The sequence below is a fragment of the Pseudorca crassidens genome, chromosome 2 (genome assembly GCF_039906515.1).
Source record: "Pseudorca crassidens isolate mPseCra1 chromosome 2, mPseCra1.hap1, whole genome shotgun sequence".
In the NCBI taxonomy this organism is placed as follows: Eukaryota; Metazoa; Chordata; class Mammalia; order Artiodactyla; family Delphinidae; genus Pseudorca; species Pseudorca crassidens.
Genome location: NC_090297.1, coordinates 38,335,042 through 38,360,020, shown reverse-complemented (window position 1 = coordinate 38,360,020; position 24,979 = coordinate 38,335,042). Strand labels below are relative to the sequence as shown.

The 24,979-nt window shown below is 50.7% G+C and overlaps 3 protein-coding genes across 11 annotated transcripts in view; all 3 read left to right on the top strand.

The window, feature by feature from the left end:
* ATPAF1 (ATP synthase mitochondrial F1 complex assembly factor 1) overlaps nucleotides 1–8,380 on the top strand; it is a 39,442-nt gene extending 31,062 nt beyond the window's left edge. For both annotated transcript variants that reach the window (XM_067726034.1, XM_067726033.1), the window contains one exon: nucleotides 2,153–8,380. In XM_067726034.1, the coding sequence (XP_067582135.1) occupies nucleotides 2,153–2,366 (214 nt within the window). In that variant the 3' untranslated portion in view covers nucleotides 2,367–8,380. The remainder of the gene's footprint in view (nucleotides 1–2,152) is intronic.
* A 4,651-nt stretch (nucleotides 8,381–13,031) lies between these two features.
* On the top strand, nucleotides 13,032–21,852 carry MOB3C (MOB kinase activator 3C). 2 transcript variants are annotated; one of them, XM_067726030.1, is made up of 4 exons: nucleotides 13,032–13,170; nucleotides 16,828–17,296; nucleotides 19,365–19,567; nucleotides 19,892–21,852. In XM_067726030.1, the coding sequence occupies exons 2-4, from the start codon at nucleotides 16,879–16,881 to the stop codon at nucleotides 19,919–19,921; spliced, it is 651 nt and encodes a 216-aa protein (XP_067582131.1). In that variant the 5' UTR covers nucleotides 13,032–13,170; nucleotides 16,828–16,878; the 3' UTR covers nucleotides 19,922–21,852. The 2 variants fall into 2 exon arrangements, with proteins under 2 accessions (XP_067582131.1, XP_067582130.1); XM_067726029.1 differs by lacking the exon at nucleotides 13,032–13,170 and having other exon boundaries at nucleotides 13,204–17,296; nucleotides 19,365–19,526.
* Nucleotides 13,038–24,979, top strand: part of MKNK1 (MAPK interacting serine/threonine kinase 1) — a 54,303-nt gene continuing 42,361 nt past the window's right edge. For 6 of the 7 annotated variants that reach the window (XR_010940820.1, XM_067726023.1, XM_067726025.1 and 3 more), the window contains exon 1: nucleotides 24,573–24,729. The gene's annotated coding sequence lies outside the window, so the exon portion shown is untranslated. Of the gene's footprint in view, nucleotides 13,171–24,572; nucleotides 24,730–24,979 lie in introns of those variants that run through there. The other variant, XM_067726024.1, reaches the window with a different exon arrangement.

The following is a 24,979-nucleotide window of genomic DNA, read 5'->3' as shown; positions in this document are numbered from 1 at the left end:
TCTACCCCACAGCATCTCCTGCTGATGTGTGAAGATAGCTCTCAAGTTGCCTTGGAGTCTTTTCAGCAAATGGAGCAACCTTCTGTCTTTCCTTATATGACCCAAAACCCCAGCCCATGCTTCTGGACAAACTCACCAGAGTCTGCTTCACCGTTGGGGCCTGGAGTTAAGCCAAAGATAATCCTGTGGGGTGACCAGAGTGGATTTAGGATGGAAGTCCTTTGGAAGTTGGCCTGGCCCACTCTGAAGTCACCTCTCCACCGTGCCCTCCCCTCAACCTCGTCCCCACTTCCACCCTCAGCTGTCTTCCCAGGATCTGCTGTCAAACATGGCTTTTCCTACCTGGAACTCTTGACTTTTGGGTCTCTACACTTATCCCTATATCATTTCATCTGACTGGTTTCAGCCCAGCATTCCCATCACATCTTGACTTGAACCTTGCCTGTTGCCGGGAACCCATGTCCCTCCCTACAGATGTGATACTCGCTTTTCCTTGGTGCTCTTCTACACCTGCCATGGCAGTAATCAGAGGTAATCAGAGGTGTCCCCTCAAGTGTTTCACTTACTCCACCCCCTCCCCCCCACACACACACACAAAAATCCTTGCCTTGGTTTGAAGCATCACTACTGGGTCATGTTTGACTTTTGGTCCATTGTGATCCCCAGATCACTTTTTTTTTTTTTTTTTTTTTTTTTTGGCAGTACACGGGCCTCTCACTGTTGTGGCCTCTCCCGTTGCGGAGCACAGGCTCCGGACGCGCAGGCTCAGCGGCCGTGGCTCACGGGCCCAGCCGCTCCGTGGCATGTGGGATCTCCCCGGACCGGGGCACGAACCCGTGTCCCCTGCACCGGCAGGCAGACTCTCAACCACTGCGCCACCAGGGAAGCCCCCCAGATCACTTTTGTTGTTATTGTTCCGACACTCATGATTTGGCATGAATCCTCACCTTGCATTCTTATTTCTTCAGTCTACATTTATTTTCGCATTTTGGCTCTGCCTCTGGTCAGGTGGGAAGAAGCTGACAGATCTTATATTTTGACACTGATTTCGCAGGGGAGAAGAGGAAGCACAGAGGTGTTTTCCTGAGTCTCACTTGGTGTATGATTTCCAACAGACTGAGGTATTTGCTTCCACTACCTAAGTTTCTTCCATTTGATGTTTTTCAACAATACTATGAGGATAACATTACTCCCATCTTACAAATGAGGACACTGGGGAGACAGCATCGTAGATGTTAAGAGTAAGGACTAAATTAGAATCTCAGCTCTGCCTTTGGACAAATTACTCAATCTCTCTGAGCCTTTTTTTAAAAAATTAATTAATTAATTAATTAATTTATTGGCTGTGTTTGGTCTTCATTGCTGCGTGCGGGCTTTCTCTAGTTGTGGAGAGCAGGGACTACTCTTTGTTGCAATGCAGGGGCTTCTCATTGCGGTGGCTTCTCTTGTTGCAGAGCATGGGCTCTAGGCGCATGGGCTTCAGTAGTTGTGGCACACGGGCTCTAGAGTGCAGGCTCAGTAGTTGTGGCACACGGGCTCTAGAGTGCAGGCTCAGTAGTTGTGGCGCACGGGCTTAGTTGCTCTGAGGCATGTGGGATCTTCCCAGACCAGGGCTCAAACCTGTGTCCCCTGCATTGGCAGGCGGATTCTTAACCACTGCGCCACCAGGGAAGTCTTCTCTGAGCCTTTGTATTCTCACCTGTAAATTTAAAAGTTAATGTTCCTATCTCAAAAGTTAAGAAAATAATTAAATGATACATGTAGAGTACTTAGCTCTATACTTCACACATAATACAAGTACAGAGTAGTAGCTGTTAGATTAAGTTCTTTACCTTTTCAAGGCACACGTCTCCTATATAGACGAGGTGGGAACTTCTGCTTCTGGAACATAGATCTTCTACTTCTAGAACACAAGTTTCTGTTGTGCTATTTTTCCTGCACTGTATTTGCCATTTTCAGAAATTCTCTTCCAAGAATTTAAAGAGGCTTGAGCAATAGTAATCATGCCAGAGAGCATGACATTAGGAATTGGGGAATCTCAAGGCTGGATTCACAAGCTGGCGGGCGGGAGCAAGGAGGGGAAGGCTGGGTTAAGCCCAGACCAGAGCATACAGGTTGGAGTGACCACTATTTCTCTCTCCTTAACCACCAGCTGGCTGGACCTAGTGCCCATACCTGGACAAAGAAAGGGAGGTGTGGATGCAGGACTCAGAGCCTGGGAGCTGACATCTGGGTCAGGAGCCAGGTGGCACTTGAAGTTCCAGGCCAAGGTGCAGGGCCTGCCAGATTATTTGGCTTATCAGACCAAGTTACTCCTGATTACAGACCGCTACTTACTTAATTCCTTGCCAACTCACCGCACATAACAGTTTACAGCTTAAAGAGACCAAAGCCTGTAATTTACCCACCTGGTTGGGCATCAGAAACACCTGAAGAACTTGCCAAAGATGTTGATTCTTGGGCCCCACCACTGAAATATGGATTCTTTTGGTCTGGAAAACAATTTTTTTAAAAATCTCTAGGTAATTCTGAGGCTCAGCCTGGTTTGGGAACCCCTGCAAAAATTAGTGATTTTATAGCTGAGGAAAAAGACCCCAAACCAGGTGAAATGACTTCCCCTACATCACACAGGGTATTGGTAGCAACATTCCTTCCATCCTTTTGTTGCAAATTTTCTCTGCACTTTCGTCCCAGGCAACACAAGTGGAAGATATCTGAAAAATAAGGATTTGATTATTGTCTGCTTCTAGGGACAATTTCTGGGGAGACACTAGCTGTTCCTAGCATGTCTTGGGTGAGGACCTTGAGGGACGACAGAGGAAAGCAGAGGCCTTCTGACCCTTGAAGTCCAGATAGCTTCCTCGTTCAGTTGTGAGAGCTGAGAATTCCCCAGGCCCATGACCCCTGGAGCCCAATGCTGGATTATCTGTTGCACTGGGTTATTGTGCCTGGCCCCTGTAGCTGCATGGAGAATTGTGTGTTGCCTGTGTAGGCTGAAGCTCTCCGTCCATCGTATGTGCATTTGCTCTCGCCTGTGGTGAGGGAGCAGAGGCAGATGATGTACGGAGAGCTGGGCAGGCAGCAATGATGGAGAATGGATGGAAACTCAGCTACAAAGCTCAGCTGGGAGACTCACACCCCACTGGAGCTGGGATTGATTGGCTGCAACTTTCTCGCCCTTCTCACTTTTTCTCAGAGACAGCAGCCTGCACTGTGTCCTCTGGGTGTCCCGGTGGAGAAGGAATTGCTCTCACGGTCAGGGAAGCTCTGGGTATCTCAGAGGTGATCTACCACGTGCCTTATTCCCAGAGGCAGGCGACCCTCCACCCTAGAAGCCAAGTGACCCTCCAGTAGCCTTCTGCTTCCTGAACCCCTTCTCTCTGTACTTGGTCTCCTCCCTATCTCCTTCTCCTTTTCTACCCTCGGCTCACACTAAGTGACGTACTTTCTTGGGTGCTATCTGTATGGAGTATGACCTGTCCCAGCAGATTTCGCCAGGGTATCAAAGAGTAAGCAAGAAATCTAAGGTGGTGTCAAGGTTACTGAGGATGGTTGATGATCTTAATGCTGTTAATTGCATTAACACGGATCCAGGTACACATGTCTGCATTCATCTACTTTCCCAGAACACTTAGAAAAGTGCCTACCCCCTTTCAAATTTGTTCTCCTTTCCCTAACCTACAGGGTGGGTCATGTGACTACATCTGCTAAGCGCTCAGGCAATGTTGGGCAAGGGGGTGGACCGTGAATGGAGTTGGGAGGCGTGGGTTTGAGTCCCAGCTCTGCCACTTTCAGGCTGTACCCCTTGGCCAAGTCATTTCACCTTTTGCTGCCAATACTCACCTCCCATGGTTGTTGCAGGACTCAAAAACGTCTGGAGTGATGAAAACACTTTGTGAACCAGAAAATCCCATACAACAGTTAGTTATTGCTACAGTGTTCCAGGGGAGAAGGTAAAAGAAATAAGAACCCACTTTTAAGGGTTTACAATCCAAAGGGAAGACAATAATCTCATGGGCTTAAGCAAGGAGCATTTCTGCAAAGCACTAAGAACTTTCTGTGCCAAGGGCTCCCCCCTGAGGAGGGTTGGTTCCAGGCAGCTGGCATAAGGCAGGAAGACTTCCTGGAAGAGAAAAGCACACGCCCTTAGTTCTCTTAGCCTTGGGCAATACTGTGCTCCTACAGATGCTTCTTGAAAAAGGCCCAAATGCAGCCCATGACCAGCTGGATAACAACTTCAGGAAGTCACAGGCTGTACTTGCCATGGAATCCAGACTCCACGGAGTGCAGTGTGGGTCTCCACCAAGAAGTAGTTCCCGCCCACTGCCTGAATTGCTGCTTCCTGGATGTGGGGGACACAGTTTTCCCATTTCCAGGAAATGAAGCCACAAAGGCACCTAGGGGTTCTCCCAAAGAGAACTGCAGGGCAGAGTTTGGGGTGTCATCCTAACATGTCCAAGGCGTTCTTCCCCCTTAAGGGGATTGTCTTTCTCTCTTTCATGCCCCTCCATCCCTCCCTCTGGAGGGAAGGACAACTTAACAGCTACAGAAAGACAAATCTCCCTCCTTCCCAGGGTTGATGAGAGGAAGAAAAGACAAAATGCATCTCCAGCACATGTGTAGAGACGGTTCAGAGAATGTCTGTCATCATCAGTATTTATCTGTGGGCTGATCCCTTTTGCTCCCTGCTCCTCAGTTTTCTCATGTACTCTGTTGAGATTAGACTGAGTGATAGCCAAGGACCCTTCCCCTTTAAGAACCACCCCCTCTCTGACCTGCTGCTTACTTAGCATCTTCTGCAGCCTCAGTCTTATGAGCTATGAAGTGGGACACCTGGGCCTAGTGGAAGTTCCTCAGAAGACTGAGGCTTTGTCATCACCTACAAAGCAAGGGCAATATCTGCACCTGGCCCCAGAACAGTGCCTGCCATCTAATGAGCCCTCAGTAAATACTTATGGAATAAATGAATGAATGAACAAATGAATGAAATAGATATACTGTTTCCACCCCACCATGCTGCCTCTGTAAGATGTTAAAACTATACTAATTTACCACTTTTATTATTAGAAGACATCACCCTAGCCCTCTTGGAAGTCTCCCATTTTTACCCCACCCCACAAGTACCAATAGTATATGGGGAACGGGAAGAGGTTATCTTAGTCCATCAGGCTGCTGTAACAGAATACCATAGATGTGGTGGCTTATAAACAACAGAAATGTATTTTTCATAGTTCTGGAGGCTGGGGAGTCCAAGATGAAGGCATCCACAGATTCAGTGTCTGGTGAGGACCTCCTTCCTGGTTCATAAACAGCTGTCATCTCACTGTGTCCTCACATGGTGGAAGGGGGAAGGGGATTCCCAGTCTCTTTTATATGGGCACTAATCCCATTCCTGAGGGCCCTACCCTCATAGCCTGATCACCTCCCAAAGGCTTCATCTCCAAATACCATCACAGTGGGGGTTAGGTTTCAACATATGAAACTGGGGGGACACAAGCATTCAGTCCATAATAGAAGTTCTCAAACCTTAGTCTTCTATATAAACACCACTGGGGAGCTTGCTAAATGGCAGATTCATGGGCTCACCCCAGAGACACTGAAACAAAATCTTTATGAGAAGAGGCCCAGAAATCTGCCCTTAGTGTAGTTCCTTTTTTAAACACTTTATTGTTGAAATGTTCAAACATTGAGCCAATAATAGCATGAAACCAGGTCCCTATGATCCAACATTTAAAAATTTCAACACATGACAATCTGGTTTCATTTATATCCCCACCCACTTTTCCTCCAAATCCTGGATATCATATTGTTTCATCCATATATACTTCCATTTATATTTCTAAAAGACAAGTACTTTTTAAAAATTCCTAAAATAAATAACAATAATTCCTTAATACTATCAAAAGTGCAGTCATATTCAAATTTCCCCAATTGTCTCATAACTTTTTTTAACATGATAGGAATTTTTATTGAAATCAGATTAAATTTATTCATTAATTTAGGGGAAAATCAACATCTTTTTTTTTAATTAATTAATTTTTTTGGCCGCGTTGGGTCTTCGTTGCTGTGAGCGGGCTTTCTCTAGTTGCGAGCGGGAGCTACTCTTCCTTGCAGTGCGCGGGTTTCTCATTGCGGTGGCTTCTCTTGTTGCAGAGCACGGGCTCTAGGCACGTGGACTTCAGTAGTTGTGGAGCTTGGGCTCTAGAGTGCAGGCTCCATAGTTGTGGTGCACAGGCTGAGTTGCTCGCAGCATGTGGGATCTTCCTGGACCAGGGCTCGAACCAGTGCCCCCTGAATTGGCAGGCGGCCTCTTTACTGCGCCACAAGGGAAGTCCCAACATCTTTAATAATGACAGTGTTTCTATCTGAGAATGCATATCTTTCCATTTGCTCAGCTTATTTTGTATCCATCAGTGTTAAAGTTTTTTCATATAGGTTTGCATCTCTTGTTAGATTTATTATTAGTTATTTTATCATTTTTTGTTGCCATTGTAAGTGGGACTTTCTTTTTCCATTATATTTTCTAGCTAGCTGTAGTTTGAATATATGAAAGCTATTTATTTATGTATATTTTTGTACTCTGCTACCTTACTGAGTTCTCTTATTGTTTATAGTAAATTTTTAGTTGGCTTCCTGTGTTTTCTAGGGAGACAACCGTACTGTCTGCAAATAATAGCATTTTCCTTCTTTTCCATTTTTACACTTCTGATGTCTTTCTCTTACCTAATTGCATTGGCTATTACCTCCAATATAATGTTAAATAATAGACGTGGGCATCCTCATCTTGTTTGTGACTTTAGTAGAAATGATTCTTGAATTACCGCTTAACAATTAGCAGTTCTTAAAAAAATAAATATTAGTACCATAACTACTCCATTTGGCTCTGAAAAACATATATTTTATCACATTAGGAAAAATGCCCTTGATTTCTATCTTATAGAGTTACTTTTAAAAATCAAGTGTTGATTTTGTCAAATGTTTTTCCAGTACATATGGAGATAATTTGATTTTCACCCTAGATCTATAAATGATGAATTTTATTAATAGTGTTCCTAATTTTTGGTGGTTTTTTAAAAAAATTTAAGTCTAGTTGATTTACCATGCTGTGCTAGTTTCTGATGTACAACAAAATGATTGAGATATATATATGTATTTTTTTCAGTTTCTTTTCCATTAGAGGTTATTAGAAGATATTGAATATAGTTCCCTGTGCTATACAGTAGGTCCTTGCTGTTTATCTATTTTACATATAGTAGTGTGTATCTGTTAGTCCTATAACTTTTCTTTTTACAGTTGGTTTGTTCAAATCAGGATCCAAATAAGATCCATACCTTGCAACTGGATAGTCTTTTAAGTCAGTTTTTTAAAATTCATTTTTTAACAATTTTAGACTCACATAAAAGTTGCAAAAATGACACAGAATTCCTGTGTACCCTTTACCCAGCCTCCTCCAATGATAGCCTTACATAACCATAGTAGAATTATCAAAACCAGGAAATTGGCATCAGTACAATACTATTTTTTTTTTTGAATTTATCGCCTCACTAGTGAGTGACCTCTGCTCAATTTCCTTAGGCTTCTCTGACTTGCCTTATTCACGAGGCACTCTTTTTATTTCTTTCTTTATTTCTTTATTTATTTTTGGCTGTGTTGGGTCTTCGTTTCTGTGCGAGGGCTTTCTCTAGTTGCGGCGAGGGGGGGCCACTCTTCATCGTGGTGCGCGGGCCTCTCACTGTCGCGGCCTCTCTTGTTGCGGAGCACAGGCTCTAGACGCACAGGCTCAGTAGTTGTGGCTCACGGGCCCAGTTGCTCCGCGGCATGTGGGATCCTCTCGGACCAGGGCTCGAACCCATGTCCCCTGCATTGGCAGGTGGATTCTCAACCACTGCGCCACCAGGGAAGCCCAGTACAATACTATTAAAACTACAGACTTTATTTGGATTTTACCAGTTTTTGTATGTACTCATTTTTCATTTTTCTCCTTTTGTATATAAGTCTATGAAATTTTATCACATGCATAGGTTTGTCAGGATACAGAACTGTCAGGATACAGAACTGTCAGGATACAGAACTGTCACCCACAAAGTCCTCTGTGCGATCTCTTTTTTAAAATTTATTTTATTGAAGTATAGTTGATTTACAATGTTGTGTTAATTTCTACTGTACAGCAAAGTGATCCACATATATATATATACATATATATATATATATATGTATATATGTTCTTTTTCATAGTCTTTTCCATTATGGTTTATGTGCTATGTCTTTATAGTTGCATGCACCTTGGCAACTCTACCTTCTGGCAACCACTGATCTGCTCTCCATCACTATCATTTTGTTATTTTGAGAATTTATATAAATGAAATCATATAGTATATTACCTTTTAAGGTTGAATTTTTTCACTCAGCATAATGCCCTTGAAACCATCCAAGTTGTTACAAATATCAATAGTTGATTTGTTTTTATTGCTGAGTAATTTTCCATATGGTCACTTTTAACTAATAGGTGTCCCCTCATCTCTTTTGTTTTCTTGCTATTTATTTATTGAGACTCTAACCTAAGAATTTTCCTCATTCTGGATTTTGCTGATTTCATCCCCAGTGTCATTTCACTTGTTCCTCTATTCCCAGTCCTTTATATAACTGATAGTTAGATTTCCAGGCCTAGTCAGAATCAGATGGTTCTCTGTAAGGAACCTCCATCCCTACTGGCAACTCTGAGGCATATGTTACTGAATACACTTGGAGAAAGGATACTGCGGAGGAAGGAAGAAAATGCCATAGGGACTGGAGCAGTCTGAAGAGGCTTGCCTGTAGGAGAAGGGCTATGAACTGGGGTGGTGCTCCAGGCAGGCAGCTTCAGAGGCTGAATGTGAGGCACCACTGTGGCAGAGGAGCGGTTAGGGTTGGACAGAACGTCCTGTGCAGGCTTCGTGGTGGGTTCTATGGAAGTCTGAGCCTGGGACACTGGTGAACCTCCCCCCACCCGACTATCACCTCCACTCATGGGACACTTCTGAGCTGAGAACAAACCCAAGTGATTGGAGGGCGTGCACCTGGGGGAGGGGGCAGTGCCTAGCAGGGCCATGCTGGGGGTCAGGTCGGGGGGCTGTGAAATTGTCCTAAGGCCCTTATGCACCCCAGGTTTCCACCACAGCCTCTAGAGGTCTCCTTGCCTCCAACTCGAGAGGTGGATGGGGAGCTGAGAGGGAGGAGGACCTTGGAGCATGGGCAAGGTTCTCAAGGTCAAGAGGGCACTCCTGCTCTTCAGAGGGACTGAAACCCTTTGAAGCCCATGTCACAGGGGGGCTGTGCCATTTTCGCTTGCACACTTCCCTCCGGAGAAGTGAGTGTAGCCATCCAGGCTGCATGGTTGGAGAGCTCTGATGTGCCAAGTGTCTCCTCGTGTTATCATGGTCTCTGCCCCGTGCCCTCCAGGACCAGAGAAATAAGTGCAGTCCCTCTTCTACACAAAAGCCTGCAGGGTGCTTGAAGGCAGTACCCCTAGAAAGACTGGCTGCAGACTTCTGCTGCTTATGAGGACTAGCACATCTGATCCTCACAGCTCTTCCATGGGAGGCTTATTATTACTATTGTTGTTGTTGTTTCTTTGTTTTGTTTTGTTTTGTTTTGTTTTGCCATGCCACTCGGCATGTGGGATCTTAGTTCCCCGACCAGGGATCGAACCCATGCCCCCTGCAGTGGACACGTGGAGTCTTAACCACTAGACCCCCAGGGAAGTCCCAGTTGTTGTTGTTTCTGTATTACAGAAGCGGAAATAGGCTCAGAGAGGTCCCACAGAATTTTGATGTACATACTTCTCAACCTTGTCTTCCCCTGTCACATTCCCTTGAAACTTGTCTTCTTCAAGCTAAAGGAAGTCCAACCTTAATTCCTCTTACTGCCATGAGGGTGTCCTTTGCTTTTCCTCAGTGTGCCAGGATGGAAGACCCAGGATAGGAGATCCTACCTTCTGGGCAGGGAGGGGCAGAAACTGAAATAGAAACCTTTTCTTGGGAGAGTGAGGAGAAGGTGGGCCCCATCAGACTACAGGAGAAGCCTGTAGTCTGGTGGGGTGAGCTGGGACTACTGTTGCTCATTCTGGGAGAAGTTTGGGATTGGGGGGCCTTTCCTGGCATGGGAGGGGCTAGGGAGTTCGCAGGGAGAGGTCACTCTGTATCAGTGGAGTCACTGGGTACAGGCCCACAGAGGCAGGAGCAGGAAGCTGGTCTTGATAAGGCACTTGGAATGGTATGGCTGGAAGATGCTTTTGTGGTACAGATGGGGAAAAGTGAGGCCCAGAGAGGGGCAGAGGCTTTCCCAGAGACACAGAGCAGGGCAGGAGCCCAGGTCTGGACACCACTCCACTGCCACTTGGCTCTCCCATCAAGGAGCCTGGGCTGTGCAGTGGGAGAGGGTACATCTTCAACTAGGTCCTTGACGACTCCTGCCAAGCTTCAGAGATGGCCTTATATGAGCACTTATCATACTCAGGACACAGTGTCAGGGAACAGTGCCTGTCCTGTGTAGGTAGGCAGTGCTGTGGTATTACAGCATGCCATCAGAGAGGGTAGGAGTAACCCAAGGACACACAGCTAATACATGGTAAAGCCTGGACCTTGTTCTCCAAGGTCTGGGTCTTCTCAGCCCCAACAGAGCCTCCTGGAAGAACACAGTCTCTCTAGCCCAGACTGAGAGTCATAGGAAGGGGGTACAGGATGTTTGTGGGATCTGGGCTATCTCTGGCTTCTCCCAACCCTTCCACCTGCCTCCCATCCCACATGCCAGCCTGTCAGCTTGTATTGAGGCAGACACCCAGGGGCTCTGTTGATAAGCTGGGAACTCCTGAAGTTTCTTCAAAATGGATCATCTAAATTTCCCACAGTGTAAGATTCCATGCTTTTCACTCTTCAGCAAGCAAACTCCTGCTTATCTTATAAAACCCAGCTCAGAGGTACAGCAAATGACGATGTACAAAGCCACAGAGGGAGTCACATCACATTCCAAAGAATCTTACAGTCCATGATCTCTGACCACAATGAAATACCATTAGAAGTCAACAAGAAATATAAACCTCCCATAGGTTGAGAAACTAAAAAACACACTTCTAGATCATCCATGGGTTAAAGAGGAAATGACAATGAAATTATGAAATATTTAGAACTGAATGATAAGGAAAGCACAAGCAGTTTCTACTTCCTTTGTGAAGTCAAAGTCCCTGGGCCCACGTGCTGAGTATCTTCCGCTGCCCCTCCAGATGCACTCCAACCTCCTCCTCCAAGCTCTAGGTCCCAGGAGGCTGACCTCTATGGGCTGCATCAACTGGTTCCCTTGCCCTTGGCTTCTGGTAGGATTTGGCCAATGGGGAAATCTTGCCAGAAATCAGAGGGAGGGAAGTGGGGCCCCTTTTACCCCCAGTCTTTTGCAGTATGATTGCTGTGGGCTGGGTATGTCCCTCAAGCTCGGGCCACAGCTCTGGTCAGTAATGCCATCCTCATGGCTCCCACTTTTACCCCTCCCTCCAGCTCAGGATAGACAGCAAAGGGCTACTAGTCCTTTGGTGATATGCTATCCCTGTGGTTTCCTTACACCCTGACTATACTTGTAAACACTGCTTTCTTTAAACTCTCCTCAAAGCACCCACTTTGGGTATTCCATGTGTTTCACGCCGATAACTCCACACTTACCAAGTGCTCGCTGTCAGTCCATAACCGTGTTCTCACAACTGGATGACTAAGCTCGGACCTCGTGTTATCTCTGTGTGTTGACCCCCCAGCTGACCTGTCAGCACCTGAGGCCAGCAACTGGGTCAGCTCCGTCACCTGATCCCCTGCTCTCAGTGCACAGCCATGCTGAATAAAGGGTATTAATTACGATATCAAATAAATGAAGGACTAGGTTTGAATTCCTTCTGCATACACTAGAGCATGCAAATGTTGGCCTATAGAGGATCTGGGGCTGAGTTAAGACTCAGACACCAAAAAAAAAGAGAGCTTTAGACTGGGATAAAAATAGGTATTCAACAAAAGAAAGAATCTTCAGTTCTATGAGCTAAGATGTTTAAGGATCCAGTGTGTTCTCATGCCATCCAGCAAGCAGAAGATCCAGACACAAGGGGAGCCCAGTGGGGCTTCCGTGCCATGTAAATGCCCATCTCCTGCCTCGAGCTCTCCCTTATCCCTGCCTGCTCACCTCTCATACCCCTCCAAGGTGACTTCTGTAGCCCATCTGTCTGCCTTGGCTCTCCCACCCTAGAAGGCCTCGAACCTTCCCTACCACCCTAGGGCAGAGCCAGCCAACTGGTCCCTGGGCCTGGGGCGCACCGTGTGCATTTTGTGATGCTGCAGAATATTTGTCTGCCCTCAGGGGAAGAACCCAAGTAGAAAGTAGCAAAAGCAAATCAGGTCTTGAAGTCTTTGGATTTGGCTGGAAGAAAGTAAGGAAAGAAGCTATCCCAAAGTGGGAACAGCTGGAACAAAAATGTGGTGGGGGAAATGGGGTGACTTCCGCCCAGGAGTGAGGACCATCTGCCCAGCCTAAGTCAAGACCCCAGCCCTGGTGGGGGAGGTGAAAGTCTGTGATTTGAGCACTCTTGAGGGCCAGTCCTTTCAGTGCTGGGGTAAGGGACTCAGCTCATTGTACGCAAGGCATTCATTCATTAAGTGCCTGCTATGTGCCAGGCACTATGCCAGGAGCTGAGGGTATGGGAGTGCATAGTGATCTCCAGCTCAGGGACACACGAGACACAGAAGATTCTAGGAGGGCAAGGAAACCACCATTATCCAGCTCCAGACAGAAGCTGGGCTTGTCCCCATTTTACAGTCGAAGAAGTTGAGGCTGCCTCCTTGGCCCTCCTGAGAGGGCCAGCTCTTAGTCCTTTGCCCCTGGGAAGCTGGGGGAGCGATACAGACTCTCCGGAAAGGCGGGGGTATTGGGGTTGGGGGGGTCCCCTCTCCCCGCCCCTTCCCCGCCCCCTGGCCGCAGCGTGGCCGGGCAGGGAGGGCCGGGGCGGAGTTGGCGTCGCCTTGGGGCGGGAGGGCGACGCGGGCTCGGCAGGCAGACGGGCGAGAGGACCGGCGCGGCCGGCGACGAGCAAAAGGAGGGGACCGCCTGCTGGGGATGTGACCTCGCGGCCAGAGTGGACTCGCGCTAGCCCACCCGGCGGACCCCGTGAGTGCCCCTCGCGCCCCGCCGCGCACACGGCCCAGCCTCGTTTCCACTTTCATTTCTCCGGCCGTCCCGGCGTGGCACCGTCCCGAGGCGACCTGTGCCCGAGCAGGCTGGCCACAGCCCTCGGTCCGTGTCCGAAGCTCTGAGCTGGAAAGTCGGGGCTGGGGTTGAGGCGAGTCGGTTGAGGAGGGCGTGTCTTCGGAGGCGGAAATTTCAGGCCTGCTCCTCTGGGTCCTACGACCCGTCTGTCCTGGCGTCTGGGCTGGGGAGGCAGGGGCGTCAGGGGTCCTGGGAGAGGCCGAGGAGTGGTCGTAGGTGGCCAAGCGCCGCGGGGAAGAGCTGGGAGTCCTCGCCTCTACTTTTCTCTTGGATCTCAGCCCTCAGCCCTCCCGCCTGCCCCCACCCCCAACACACCAACACACACCACACACACACACACACACACACCACACATACACCACACACACACACACACCAACACACGCACACAACACACACACCAACACACACACACACCACACATACACCACATGCACACACACCACACACACATTAACACACACACACCAACACACACACACACCACACATACACCACATGCACACACACCACACACACACCACACACACATTAACACACACACACCACACATACACCACATGCACACACACCACACACACATTAACACACACACACCAACACACACACACAACACACACCACGCACACAACACACACACCAACACACACAACACACACAACACACACACACACACACCTGCACTACTCTAGGCTGGATTCTGGCTTCAGACTGGGGCCAAGATCCTGGGTCAGGCCTGGGGGAGTGGCAGGTGTGGCTGAGCATCAGAAGCAGGCAGGGCCCCTCTGTGGTCTTCATTTGGGAAACCAAGATGCTCACCCAGGGAGCAAGCCATCACTAGCCACTTTAGGAGTGAAGGGACATCCAGAGTTAGGAAACGGGGGCCAAGAGGGGGAATGGCCATGGTTCGGAAGTTCAGGGAGGGGACAGAGATTCTGTGAGAGTTAGAAACTCAGTAAAGGGATGGGAGTGGGAAGTGAAGACAGACAAGTGGCACGGATACAAGGGCATCTATCCATCCTCCCACCCCCAAGCTTTCATTTTCCTGGGGAGAGACCCGGGCCTTGAAATTGTGCAGCAGGAAGGTGGGACTCTAGCTCACTGGTTAGGACACCAAAGTTGCTGTGGGGTGTGGGGAAGGCTCGGTGTGCTGGGGGAACAGGAATTAGGTTGGTCTAGTTGATGGGAAGATGCTTCCCCTTTCCCTTCACTCCCCTCCTTTCCCCTTATCTCCACCAGACCAGCGACCAGGCAGTGCAGGAAAATGGCCCTTTACTAGTTGTCATGCCCCACCTTATCCCAGTGTCCAGTTTTGCCATTGGAGATCCCCTGCCTATAACTTGCTGTGTGAATGCAGTCTCCTCAAGTCCCCTTACTGGGCCTCAGTTTCCCCATCCATACAAGAAGTGGGTTGGGCCAGTTGATTTCTCAGGGCTATTTCAATCCTATGATTCTTGATTTTGAGCTTTCCTTAAAGCCTGAGCATCCGCTATGTGCCAGGCCCTGACCGAGGCTGGGGGGTGGGGCTGGTGGGGGACCAAATGGCCAAAGAGTAATCTCCACCTAAGGACAAAGAGATCTGGGTTCAGTAGAGGGGCTGTGGGAGGAGGTAGCATTCAACCTGACAGTGTGAGTCAAGCCAAGGGACCAGTGTAAGAAAACACACAGAAGCAGGAGTTGGGGGCATGTTCAGGGATCAGGAAGAAGCCCAGGGTAGTTTCTGTAGGGAAGTGAGGCAGGAAAGCTAGGGTGAGGTGTTGAATGCCAGGGTGAGGGACTGTTGGTAGCTGTCACTGAGGGGGGCTGTGCAAAGGTGGAGAGCCCAGGGACCCAACCTAATTGCAGTGTGAATGATTTTGGAAGGTCCTGCCCCAAGCAGAGTTTAGAATGCAGGCCGCAATTCAAGCATGGAAATCTCCTCTTGGATCAGGAAGTCCCACACTGGGAACTTCTTTGGGTGAGAAGTTGAGGGGTGGGGGATGGATGACCTGCCACATCTTTGAGGTTTTTTCAAGAGGACAAGATCTTGCTGGGAGACCTGCCCCTACTCTCCAAACTCCTCTCATTTTACTTGACTTCCCCTTCGTGGCCTGTGTGTTGCGTGTTTTAGACTTCTCCACTAGCTTGACTTGTCTGACATGATGACCCACATGTACCTTTGGTTACATCCAATTGTCACCTTGTTCCCACCCTCCCTTCCCCAAACCTGTCCCAGTATTTCTAGAGATGTGAGAAAGGAAAATACTCCAGTGTCAGCTCTGAGGTCAAGGCCAGGCTTTGTGGCTGTATTCAAGCCTCAGTCTAGGGTTAGAGTCCAGGACTCAAATTGACCAGGGTCAGGGCCAGGTCATAGTTCAGCCTGCAGCCCAAAAGCTCAGTGTTTAGCCTACACTTAGCCTTAGTGCTCAGTCTGGGGTCAGGATCAGTGCTCATGTGGCTAAATTCCAGTGGGTACTTGGCTCTGCATTTCCCAAGAGCTCACACACTCACAGGGGAGATGAGGTGACTACCCTGGAAGTCCCAGGAACTTGGCCTGTGACTGACGGAGGAAGTTGCATGGCCCAATCCATGCCTGCTGTAGGGGTCACCCAGCAGTGGTGGATGAGACTAGAACCCAGGTCTCCAGCCTCAAAGCCTGGGGCTCTTATCACCGTCCCCAAAGTCTGTTTGGAGACTGAGATCCTTCAATTCTAAGAGGCAAAGCAAATCCTTCTGAATTCTGGATGGGCCCAGCTGGGTGATTTGACTGCATTTTCCTACCTTCCAGTGCCGGGCACATAGTATGTGCTATAGGAATGTCTACTGAATGTCAGGTGCAGTGGGAGGGGCCGCCGGCTGTTCTGGTTTGTGTTTCAGGCTGGAGGAGGCTAGCTTGGGAGGAAGGATCTCCAGCCACTGCTGGAGGAAGTGGTGCCCTTCTGGACCTGCCACCTCCCCCTCCCTCCAGTGCCTGCAGCCACACTCAGAGGCCACCCAGCTGGCCATACGAGAGCGCTTTCCTTTCAGGGTAATAAAAGGAAAGTACATTTTTGGTAGAAAAGTCCCTTGTGCTCCCTGGGAATCCCCGGTGGCCGGATGGACTGCGGGATATCTCAGAGGAAGCCGAGGGTGGGGGCTCTCCCCCTAGCCCCAGGACAATGCAGGCCGGCTCTCCCACGCTTTACCAACTAGCCCATGGGATCCCCAGAGGTCATCTTGTCCAGGCCTCTGCCTCCTGCAGGGGCCTCTGCCTGCAGGAAGCCTCTGCCAGCTCTCTAATGGTTCACAGCAAGTCTGAGGAGCACCTGTCTGGAGCCCAGGCCCAGCCCTCTCTGAGACACAATGAAAGTGGAGAGGAAACTAAACAAGATGGGAGGGCTGTGGACGCTTGGCAGGGGGAGCTAGGGTATCTGGAAATAGGGCAGGATGCTGGACTGTGGGGATGAGGAGGATTTAGATTCCAGGCAGAGAATTCCAGGCCAAAAGCCGAGAGGTGGGAGGGAAATGATGTGTTGGGAAGTCAAGCCCATTTGGTAAGGACCTGACCACCATGCTCCCCCATGCCCTTGGCCCTGGCAGGGCATCCGCAGGGCCTGCCCCTGGACCCCTGGCCCTCGGCCTATCCTGGCCATGGCGCTGTGCCTGAAGCAGGTGTTCGCCAAAGACAAGACGTTCAGGCCGCGGAAGCGCTTCGAGCCGGGCACACAGCGCTTTGAGCTGTATAAGAAGGCGCAGGCGTCGCTCAAGTCGGGTCTGGACCTGCGCAGTGTGGTGAGGCTGCCACCGGGCGAGAACATCGACGACTGGATCGCCGTGCACGTGGTGGACTTCTTCAACCGCATCAACCTCATCTACGGTACCATGGCCGAGCGCTGCAGCGAGAGCAGCTGCCCGGTCATGGCCGGCGGGCCCCGCTACGAGTACCGCTGGCAGGACGAGCGCCAGTACCGGCGGCCGGCCAAGCTCTCGGCGCCTCGCTACATGGCATTGCTCATGGACTGGATTGAGGGCCTCATCAACGACGAGGATGTCTTTCCCACGCGCGTGGGTGAGTGCCGCCTGGCAGGCAGGTCAGGCCTGGCTAGGGAGGAAGGGAGCCAGCGGGGCCCATCGCGCAGATGAGGCATTTAGCTTGATACAGCCATGTTGTAGAAGAGGAAACGGAGGCTCAGGGAGATCGTGTCTGCTCAAGATTGAGCATCTTGAGCTAGGGCTGCCTGGCTCCCAGTTTGGGGCCTCTTTTTGTCTGAAGCTTGAGTGTCCCTCCAGGGAACACCCTGGCAAGACCACTGTGATTCTCAAAACCTTCCAGAACAAGTGCCTCAAGGTGCTCCTAGCAGGTCGCCCGCCCTGCTTGGGCTGATCTGACTTGCAGCCTCCTGGGAGTCCCCTCTGACTCCTGGCCCCAGGAAAGGGAAAGGGGTGGGGCCCCATGGGGGCCAGACGGTATGTCCTCCTCAGTGGGCTCTGAAGGCAGAATTTTCCCTGTCAAGCCCAATCCATGGAGCCTTTTCTTTTCTCAGCTGGGCAGCCTGGGCAGGTGAGGGTGGGGAGAGGAGATGAATGATGTCATCCTGGTCCGGCTTCCCCACCCAAGGGCAGCAAGACACGGTATTGGCTCAGGAGCTGAGCAGGCATGACCCTGTGTTCATCACAGCAGCCGCGCCCCACCTGGCCTCCTGTTCATCTGTGTTAAGGCTATGGGAATCAGAGATGGGCGGGGCAGGGTGGTCAGGCCCGGAGGGGAGAAGTCTGAATGCTGAGGGCCTTGAGTCACAAATCAGTGCCCACGCCCCTCCACAGTCAGTGGCCTTCCATTTCCTGCACTATCAGGTCCAACATGGGTATCTTCACTTCACATGAGAGGAAACAGGCCGAGAGAGGGAGAGTGCACCGAATCAGGAGGGACTCAGAACCAGCTCAGGTCTCTTGAGGCCCAGGGCCCCACATCTAGATGGACAGGACAAGTCTGAGGGACCTCGGCTGGGCCTGGAAGGGCTCACAGGGAGACAGGGCTCAGCCCCACCCGAGAGCAGTGAGGAAGGGGAAGGGCCTCATGGAGTGGGGAGAGTCAGTGTGGGCCTGCGTCTGACCGCTTGTTCCCTTCTAGCCTTCACCCCCAGGCCTGTGCGATCCCAGGTGCCTGTGCCTTAATTCTGGGATGGCTCTGCCACCGCAGAGAAGAGAGAGTAGCCCCCAAGATCTCCACCGTGAGCATGGGGGACTGTACAGAAATTGTGCCTTTTTCACAGGTCCTGGACCTTGTCTCTGGCAGGGTCTGTGGCATTTATCCGAGGGGTGCTGCAGTGCAGTGCAAAGAGGGCTTGAATCCTGCCTCCAGTCTGTATTAATTAATAGTTGTGTGGCCTTGGGCAAGTGGTTCCACATTTATGCACCTCTGTTTTATCAGATCTAGAATGGCTGCCATACCCATTATCATACCAGGCTAAAGGTGCAAAGGACCCAGCACAGGGCCTGGCTCACAGATGGAAGGTTCTTGTGAGTCTTATTGACTATTTGAAGGACTGAGAGATATACGAACTTGTTCATGAAGATTTAGTAATTCTCAGGATTGGCGTCTGGGGCCTGCCGTGTGAATGTTGCGAAGGGGAAGGAGTCGGTAGGGCTGGAGAGGCAAGTCAGGATCAGATCATGAAAGGCCTTGAGCAGGCGCCATGCTGGGAAGTTAGGACTCAATCCTGAAGGCCCATATTCTTAAAAATGGACCCCAGATATTGATGAACTCTCCTTGGAATTGCATCCAAGGGTGTTGTGTGCGAGCACCTACAGATGCGCATGTTTCTGGGGAGAGTTTTGGCATAACTTCTATTATAGTCTAAGAAGGGTTGGTCAGTGACCCAACAAAGTAGCAGAGTCCTGTTCAGGGTGATGGGAAAATCAGAAGATGATTTGTATTTCAGCAGAGGAGAGGCACAGTGCTTCATTAAAAAGGGAAGTATGGGAGAAAGCAAACCTTGATCTCTGTTTCCCACAGGGAAGTGTGCTAGGGAAGAGGCCATCTTGGGCAGAGGCTGCCTGTGTCGGGGAGGGCAGGGTTGGGCAGAGTTTCATCATCAGATTGCTGATGCCCCATATCTGCCCATCCCGCCCCCTAGGAGTTCCCTTCCCCAAGAACTTCCAGCAGGTCTGCACCAAGATCCTGACCCGCCTCTTCCGCGTCTTTGTGCATGTCTACATCCACCACTTCGACAGCATTCTCAGCATGGGGGCCGAGGCGCACGTCAACACCTGTTACAAGCACTTCTATTACTTCATCCGTGAGTTCAGCCTGGTGGACCAGCGGGAGCTGGAGCCACTGGTGAGGCCAAGCCCCTACTGCCCTCCCCCACCAGGGCTAGCCTCTGAGTTTTCAGATCCGAAGGCTACCTGCTTTAAGAAAATCCAATATCCAAGTGGATATGTTAGGGGACCGCAATTCATTTAACAATGGATTTTGTACTTTAATAGCGACTTCATTCAAGTATCAGTTTACAAACACAGATCTGCAGCCTGGAGTTGGGAGGCGGTGGTGGCGGGAAGGGGCCAGGCTCAGGCAGAAGAGTAGCCAGGCCCTGTGGTTTGGAAACGGGCTGCCTGGCAGGTTGAGCTCTGACTGACCCCTCCCCACCTTGTGTCTCTGCAGAGGGAGATGACAGAGCGGATCTGTCACTGAGCCCAGACCTGGACCTTGTTGCCCATCAGATGGACCATCTGAACACAGAGTGGCCAGGGAGGGGACCCTCAGAAGTCTGGTAGCAGAGGGACCTGAAGGCCCTGGGGCCCCTCCACACACCCAAAGCCCCTGGACTTCTGGTTCTCAGGAGTCTGCCCACATGTCCCCCTGACTGTTTGTGAGTGGAGTAGGGAAGAGCTTAAAGGTGGGCAGACAGGTAAAAAGGAGCAGCTAAACCCTTAGCATGAAGTCTAGTCTGCTCTGACATTTGACCCTTCCACGGTGGTTGCCAAGCCTGTTTGGGGAACGTGGATGTGGCTGAAGTGACGGCAAGAAAGATGCAAGAGCATGAGCAGCCTGTGAGTGGACACGGATGACACGTGTGTATCGGTGTGTACGTGTATGATTTTGACTGTGGGGTGTGTCTGTGAGAGCTACGTGCCTTAGACTGTTCCTGGCACATAGTAGGCCCTCCATAAATGTTAGGTAAATTGATGGATGGATGGAAGGGAAGGAAGGAAGGAAGTAGGGATTAGGGCCATCGGACCATGACCACTTAGGAATGATGACGAGTCAGTCTCCCCATTTGGTGTGTCTGACTGTGTGTGTAAGTGCACGAACTGTGGTGGTAGATGTGGCTCCATGTTTGAATCTTCCAGGCTACCATCTTCCATCAGCATGAGCTCTGGGGAGCCACTGATGGGGGGAGGTAGGAAGGGGGGCCCTGCCCTGACTAAAATCCTGGCCCACCATAGGTTCTGATTTGCTCAGCTAGAGATGCCCAGGAGCTGTCATTTCCCCCATCCCTCTGCCTCCAGAAGGCCTGATTATAGATAGCCTCATGGGCGTCAGGGGTGATTCTTCATGTCCACAAAGATCCCCAGTCTTTAAATCAGGAATCATACACTCCAGTCTAGCTTCCTGAATCTCCAGATGTGGTTGTGAGGATCTGAAGCCCAGCACAAGATCATCCTCCAGCCCACAAAGCTAGTGAGCTTGAATTGGGAAGCTCCGGAGCCTTATCTCCCACCTGAGGCATTGAGGACCACATAGCTGTGAATGGACTCTTCCAGGCTTGGAGAGCCCCCATCCTGCAAGTGCCTGCCTCCTTCCCAACCATCCCTGAAATATTCCAGCTGGTTGGATCTCAGAGCATAGCTGTCCACAGAGACACTGGCCATGCCCAGCCCTGCGCCCAGACCCACAGGTGGGGAAACTGAGGCAGGGACAAGGCCCTCCTCTCCTGGAGACTCCAGGCTGGGGGGCCAGGATGGAGAGCCAGAAGGAATCTGAGGATCATCCAGTCTCACTCAGAATCATCCACGTACATGGGAGGAAACTGAAGCCAGAGGAGAGGCGGGAGAAGCTGTCCAAGGCCTCCCAGCAAAGCTTTTGTGGAGCTGGAGTGGAAACCAGGGGTTCTGACTCCCACCCCTGGCCTGTGGATTGCTACACAGGGAGATGAGATGCACTCCAAAGGAGGGAGCTTCTCTCCAGGATACAACTGTTCCTGCTTTGAGCAAGGATTTCTAGTCTGATGCCAGAGTACCCCACCACCCCTGTGGTCTGCTGGGGTTGTCTGCTGAGCCAAAACTCCAAAATCATGCCCCTCTCCATGGCCCCGCAGCTGCCAGATCTCTGGGGAAGCAGATGGGGCTCCTGGGTCCAGCCAGCTGGACCTGGGACAGCTGCCTCCAGAGAAGTTCCCGAGGGAAGCACTGGCCCAGCAGCTTTGCCAGAAGCTCTGGTGTGAGGGGGGTGGTGGGGGGTGGTGTCAAAGGTTCTGCCAAGGAGGACTGTGGATTGGAAGATGGAGTCTAGGCTATGGCCAGTACTGATTATGCGGCAGGGGGCGGGGGATGTATTTTTTTGTGAAACAGAGGGAAATTTTATTGTTGTTATTTTTGGTAAAATAAAGGAGGCAAACTAAAGGCCCTGGTGGGAAGCTGTGGTCTGGGTGCCACATGGCTCCTGGGAAGGCTGTGGAAGGAACTGGGCCAGAATGGGGCAGGGAGGGCTTTTTGTCCTGAGATCCTGGGCCATGTGGAGGGCTGGCTGATGTGGTCATGTCTGGCCCAGCTCTCCAGGGTGGGGTCACCAAGGTTTTCCCAGGGCTCTGAGAATCCTAGGCCCAGAATTCCTGGGCTAGGCTAGGAACCTCAGAGTGGGGAGGGCTTCGGGGAACTCAGTCTCTTGGGAAAGTCTTTCCTTGTTTTAGCTCAGGTCACCTGGCACTGGCTACTCTCACTCCACCCCCTTAATCTGGGTGGTTTATTGGAGCTAATGGGTTAAGGTACAGGGCAGAAATACAGCCCTAACTGTAATCACAGCAGAGGAAACACTTCTCAAAAGAAGGCTGTCTGTCGGGTGCTGGCTAGAGCTCCAAGTCGTGGCAAGACATGGGGCTGACTCCTGAGCTTCTTCCCCAGGAGACACCTGACACTCTTAGCTCAGGTCTTGCCATCAGTCCACTGCCCCTTACCCTCAACTGCCCAGCCAAGAGTTGAAAACCAGCTTGGTTCTTAAGAGTCAGCAGAGGCCCACCTAGAGCTCTTCCTTCTACCCGAGGAGACAGCCTGGCTTTGTGCAGTGCCTCTCCTGGGAGACAGAGACCTGGGTTCCAGTCCCAGCCCAGCCCCCAAGGTACTCTGGCATGTACTGCATGATCAGGTGTGGGAGTGAGGGACTTAGATCTCTAAGCGCCTTCATTACAGTCTGTGGATCGTTCACAATAATAATACTGTGTGTTAGGTACAGCTCTAGATGCTTGACGTATAATAGCTTGTTGAATCGTTTGTCTTTGGCTAGTTGCCTAGCTCCCTTCCTGGTGCCCGGTATCCCTCCTTTCATTGCTGTAGGAACTGTAAGGCCCTGCACTCTGCAGCCCCTTCTTCTGGCTTACCAGAGGAGGCCCCAGTCCAGCATTCTAAAAGGTGGCTCTGCTTGCATACCTCCTATGGCAGGTCACACACTACTTCCTCAATTACTGGACAGCTTAGACTCTTAGAAACTTCAGGCTCTGGGATCATAGTTGTTCTGGAATACACCATATGAGCGTAGACTTATCTCAGAACTGTGTGGCCAAGGCCTGCACCTTACATGAGAATGTCTGAATACATCAGGAAGCCCTCACAAAACTACTTTGAGAAATTCAGAGAGGGATGCTTGCACAAGACTAGACAGAGAAAGGAGAAGATAAAAGAGAGAGCTGAGGCCTCGCTACACAGAGAAAAGAGCCCCCCATAGGGCAAAACTTGGCAGGAGAGGATCCTTGGAGAGGCAATGTATTGAAGGTAGAGGGATAGTTTGGCTTGCTTCCTCATTCCCTGCTCCAAATATTTTTATGACTCTTGAGCCAACAGGAAAACAAAGCCGTCTGCAGCCTAGCTGCCCAGCCATTCTCCCCACCTTGGAGCAGAGCATTCACCTGCTGAGTAAAAGATAGCCCACCACCCTTGGCCCCCAGGAACACTGCAGCCTCTTGGAAGTTTCCTGCTGCCACTCCCACTGCCCCACCATCAGGAGCTGTGTGGAGTGTGTGGTGAAGGGAGCCACAGGCATGGCTGGAGCTCAACTGATTTGGGAAGCCCTTCTTTAAGCCATTCCTCCTCTGAGCCCCCCAGAGCCCTCATCTCTGCTGTTAACTGAACTTGGTTGCCATGCAGGGAACACAGCAATTTTGGGAACCTGAGCTGGAACACAGACCTGAGTGACTGAGGATCATCTAGCTCTTGAGACATTCAGGGAACAGAGATGGGAACAGGCTAGCACAGCCTCTGAGTATTTGAGGCTTGGATGGGCCTGGAAGGCGATGGTGGGAGAGGTCAACTTACACAGGGGCTTTCAGGTTGAACTGAGAGATTCTGGAAGTGACTTTCTTAATACAGAAGCTTGGGAGAACCCGCCCTGCCTCCAGCTGTCACCCAGACTGGGAAATCTAGCAAAGCCCTGAATGTTCCCTATTGTTCCAGACCTCCTTCCATCATACAGATGAGAAGACTGAGCCCAGAAGGGGAAAGGGGAACGAACATTTGTCGGGTGGATGATGGGAAGGAAGTCCAAGAGGCTCTTTCACGAGCATTGCTCACCAGACCCTCACAGCAATCCTGACACAGGCAGGGAGGGATGTTTACTTCCATTTCACAACGGAGGAAACACACTCAGTTAGGGCCTGCCTTAACCTCAAGTCAGCACTCTCACTCCCTCATCACACTTGCAGCCTGGGGGAGGGTCGGGGGTTGGTTGAAATATTAATTTATTTGCAGGTAGTTTTCTGCAAGAAATGAACTTCTTACGTTTTTTATTTTAAACCACCATTACCTACTGGGGGTAATACTTTACTCAAGGAGAAACTCTCATGGTGAAATTACAGGCACGCAAACCTTTTAAGAAATTTTACAGAATTCGTTCTCGTCTTTAAAGAGATTGGCAGCATTTCCCCATATGTAAAAGGGATTTTAAAAATTCCTTCCCGGCATGCAGAAGTGCTCGGTAAATATAATTATACCTGCTGCTGCCGTGCCTCCTCCCTCCTTGCGCTTCCCGGGTTTCCCGACCTCCACTCAGGAAAGGGACGGCCAGCAGGAGCTAAGCCTTGCCCCCTATCCCCGCAACCTCCCCGCCCTTCACCCGTCACGCCTGCGCAGTTTGCTTAGCCCCCACTCGCTGGGCGTGGCCATCAGGGCGCAGGCGCAGCTCCTACACGCCGTCGGGCCCACCTCTCGGGGCTCGTATATCTTCTTCCGTGTTCTTGGCTGAGCGAGCAGGTGGTTGGTGTGCGCGACAGGCCTTGCCGGGAGTCAGCTGAGGTAAAGCCCAGACAGCGAGGTTTCCCTGCCAGTGAAATGGTGCGGGGAGCGGGGTGGGTTTGTGAATGAGTCGTGTGCCTGGGACGGAGCAGTCGGGGCTTTCAGAAAGGCCCGAGGTCACGACCAGAGTCTGCTGCGGGGGGCGGGGACAGCCGAAGGGGACGCTTCTTTAGGGCTCTCCTTTGGCAGGGCTCCGTCTGGGACGAGCTCTGGGTGCAGCGTGTGTTTCCGGTCCGGGCTTAGCCTGTGC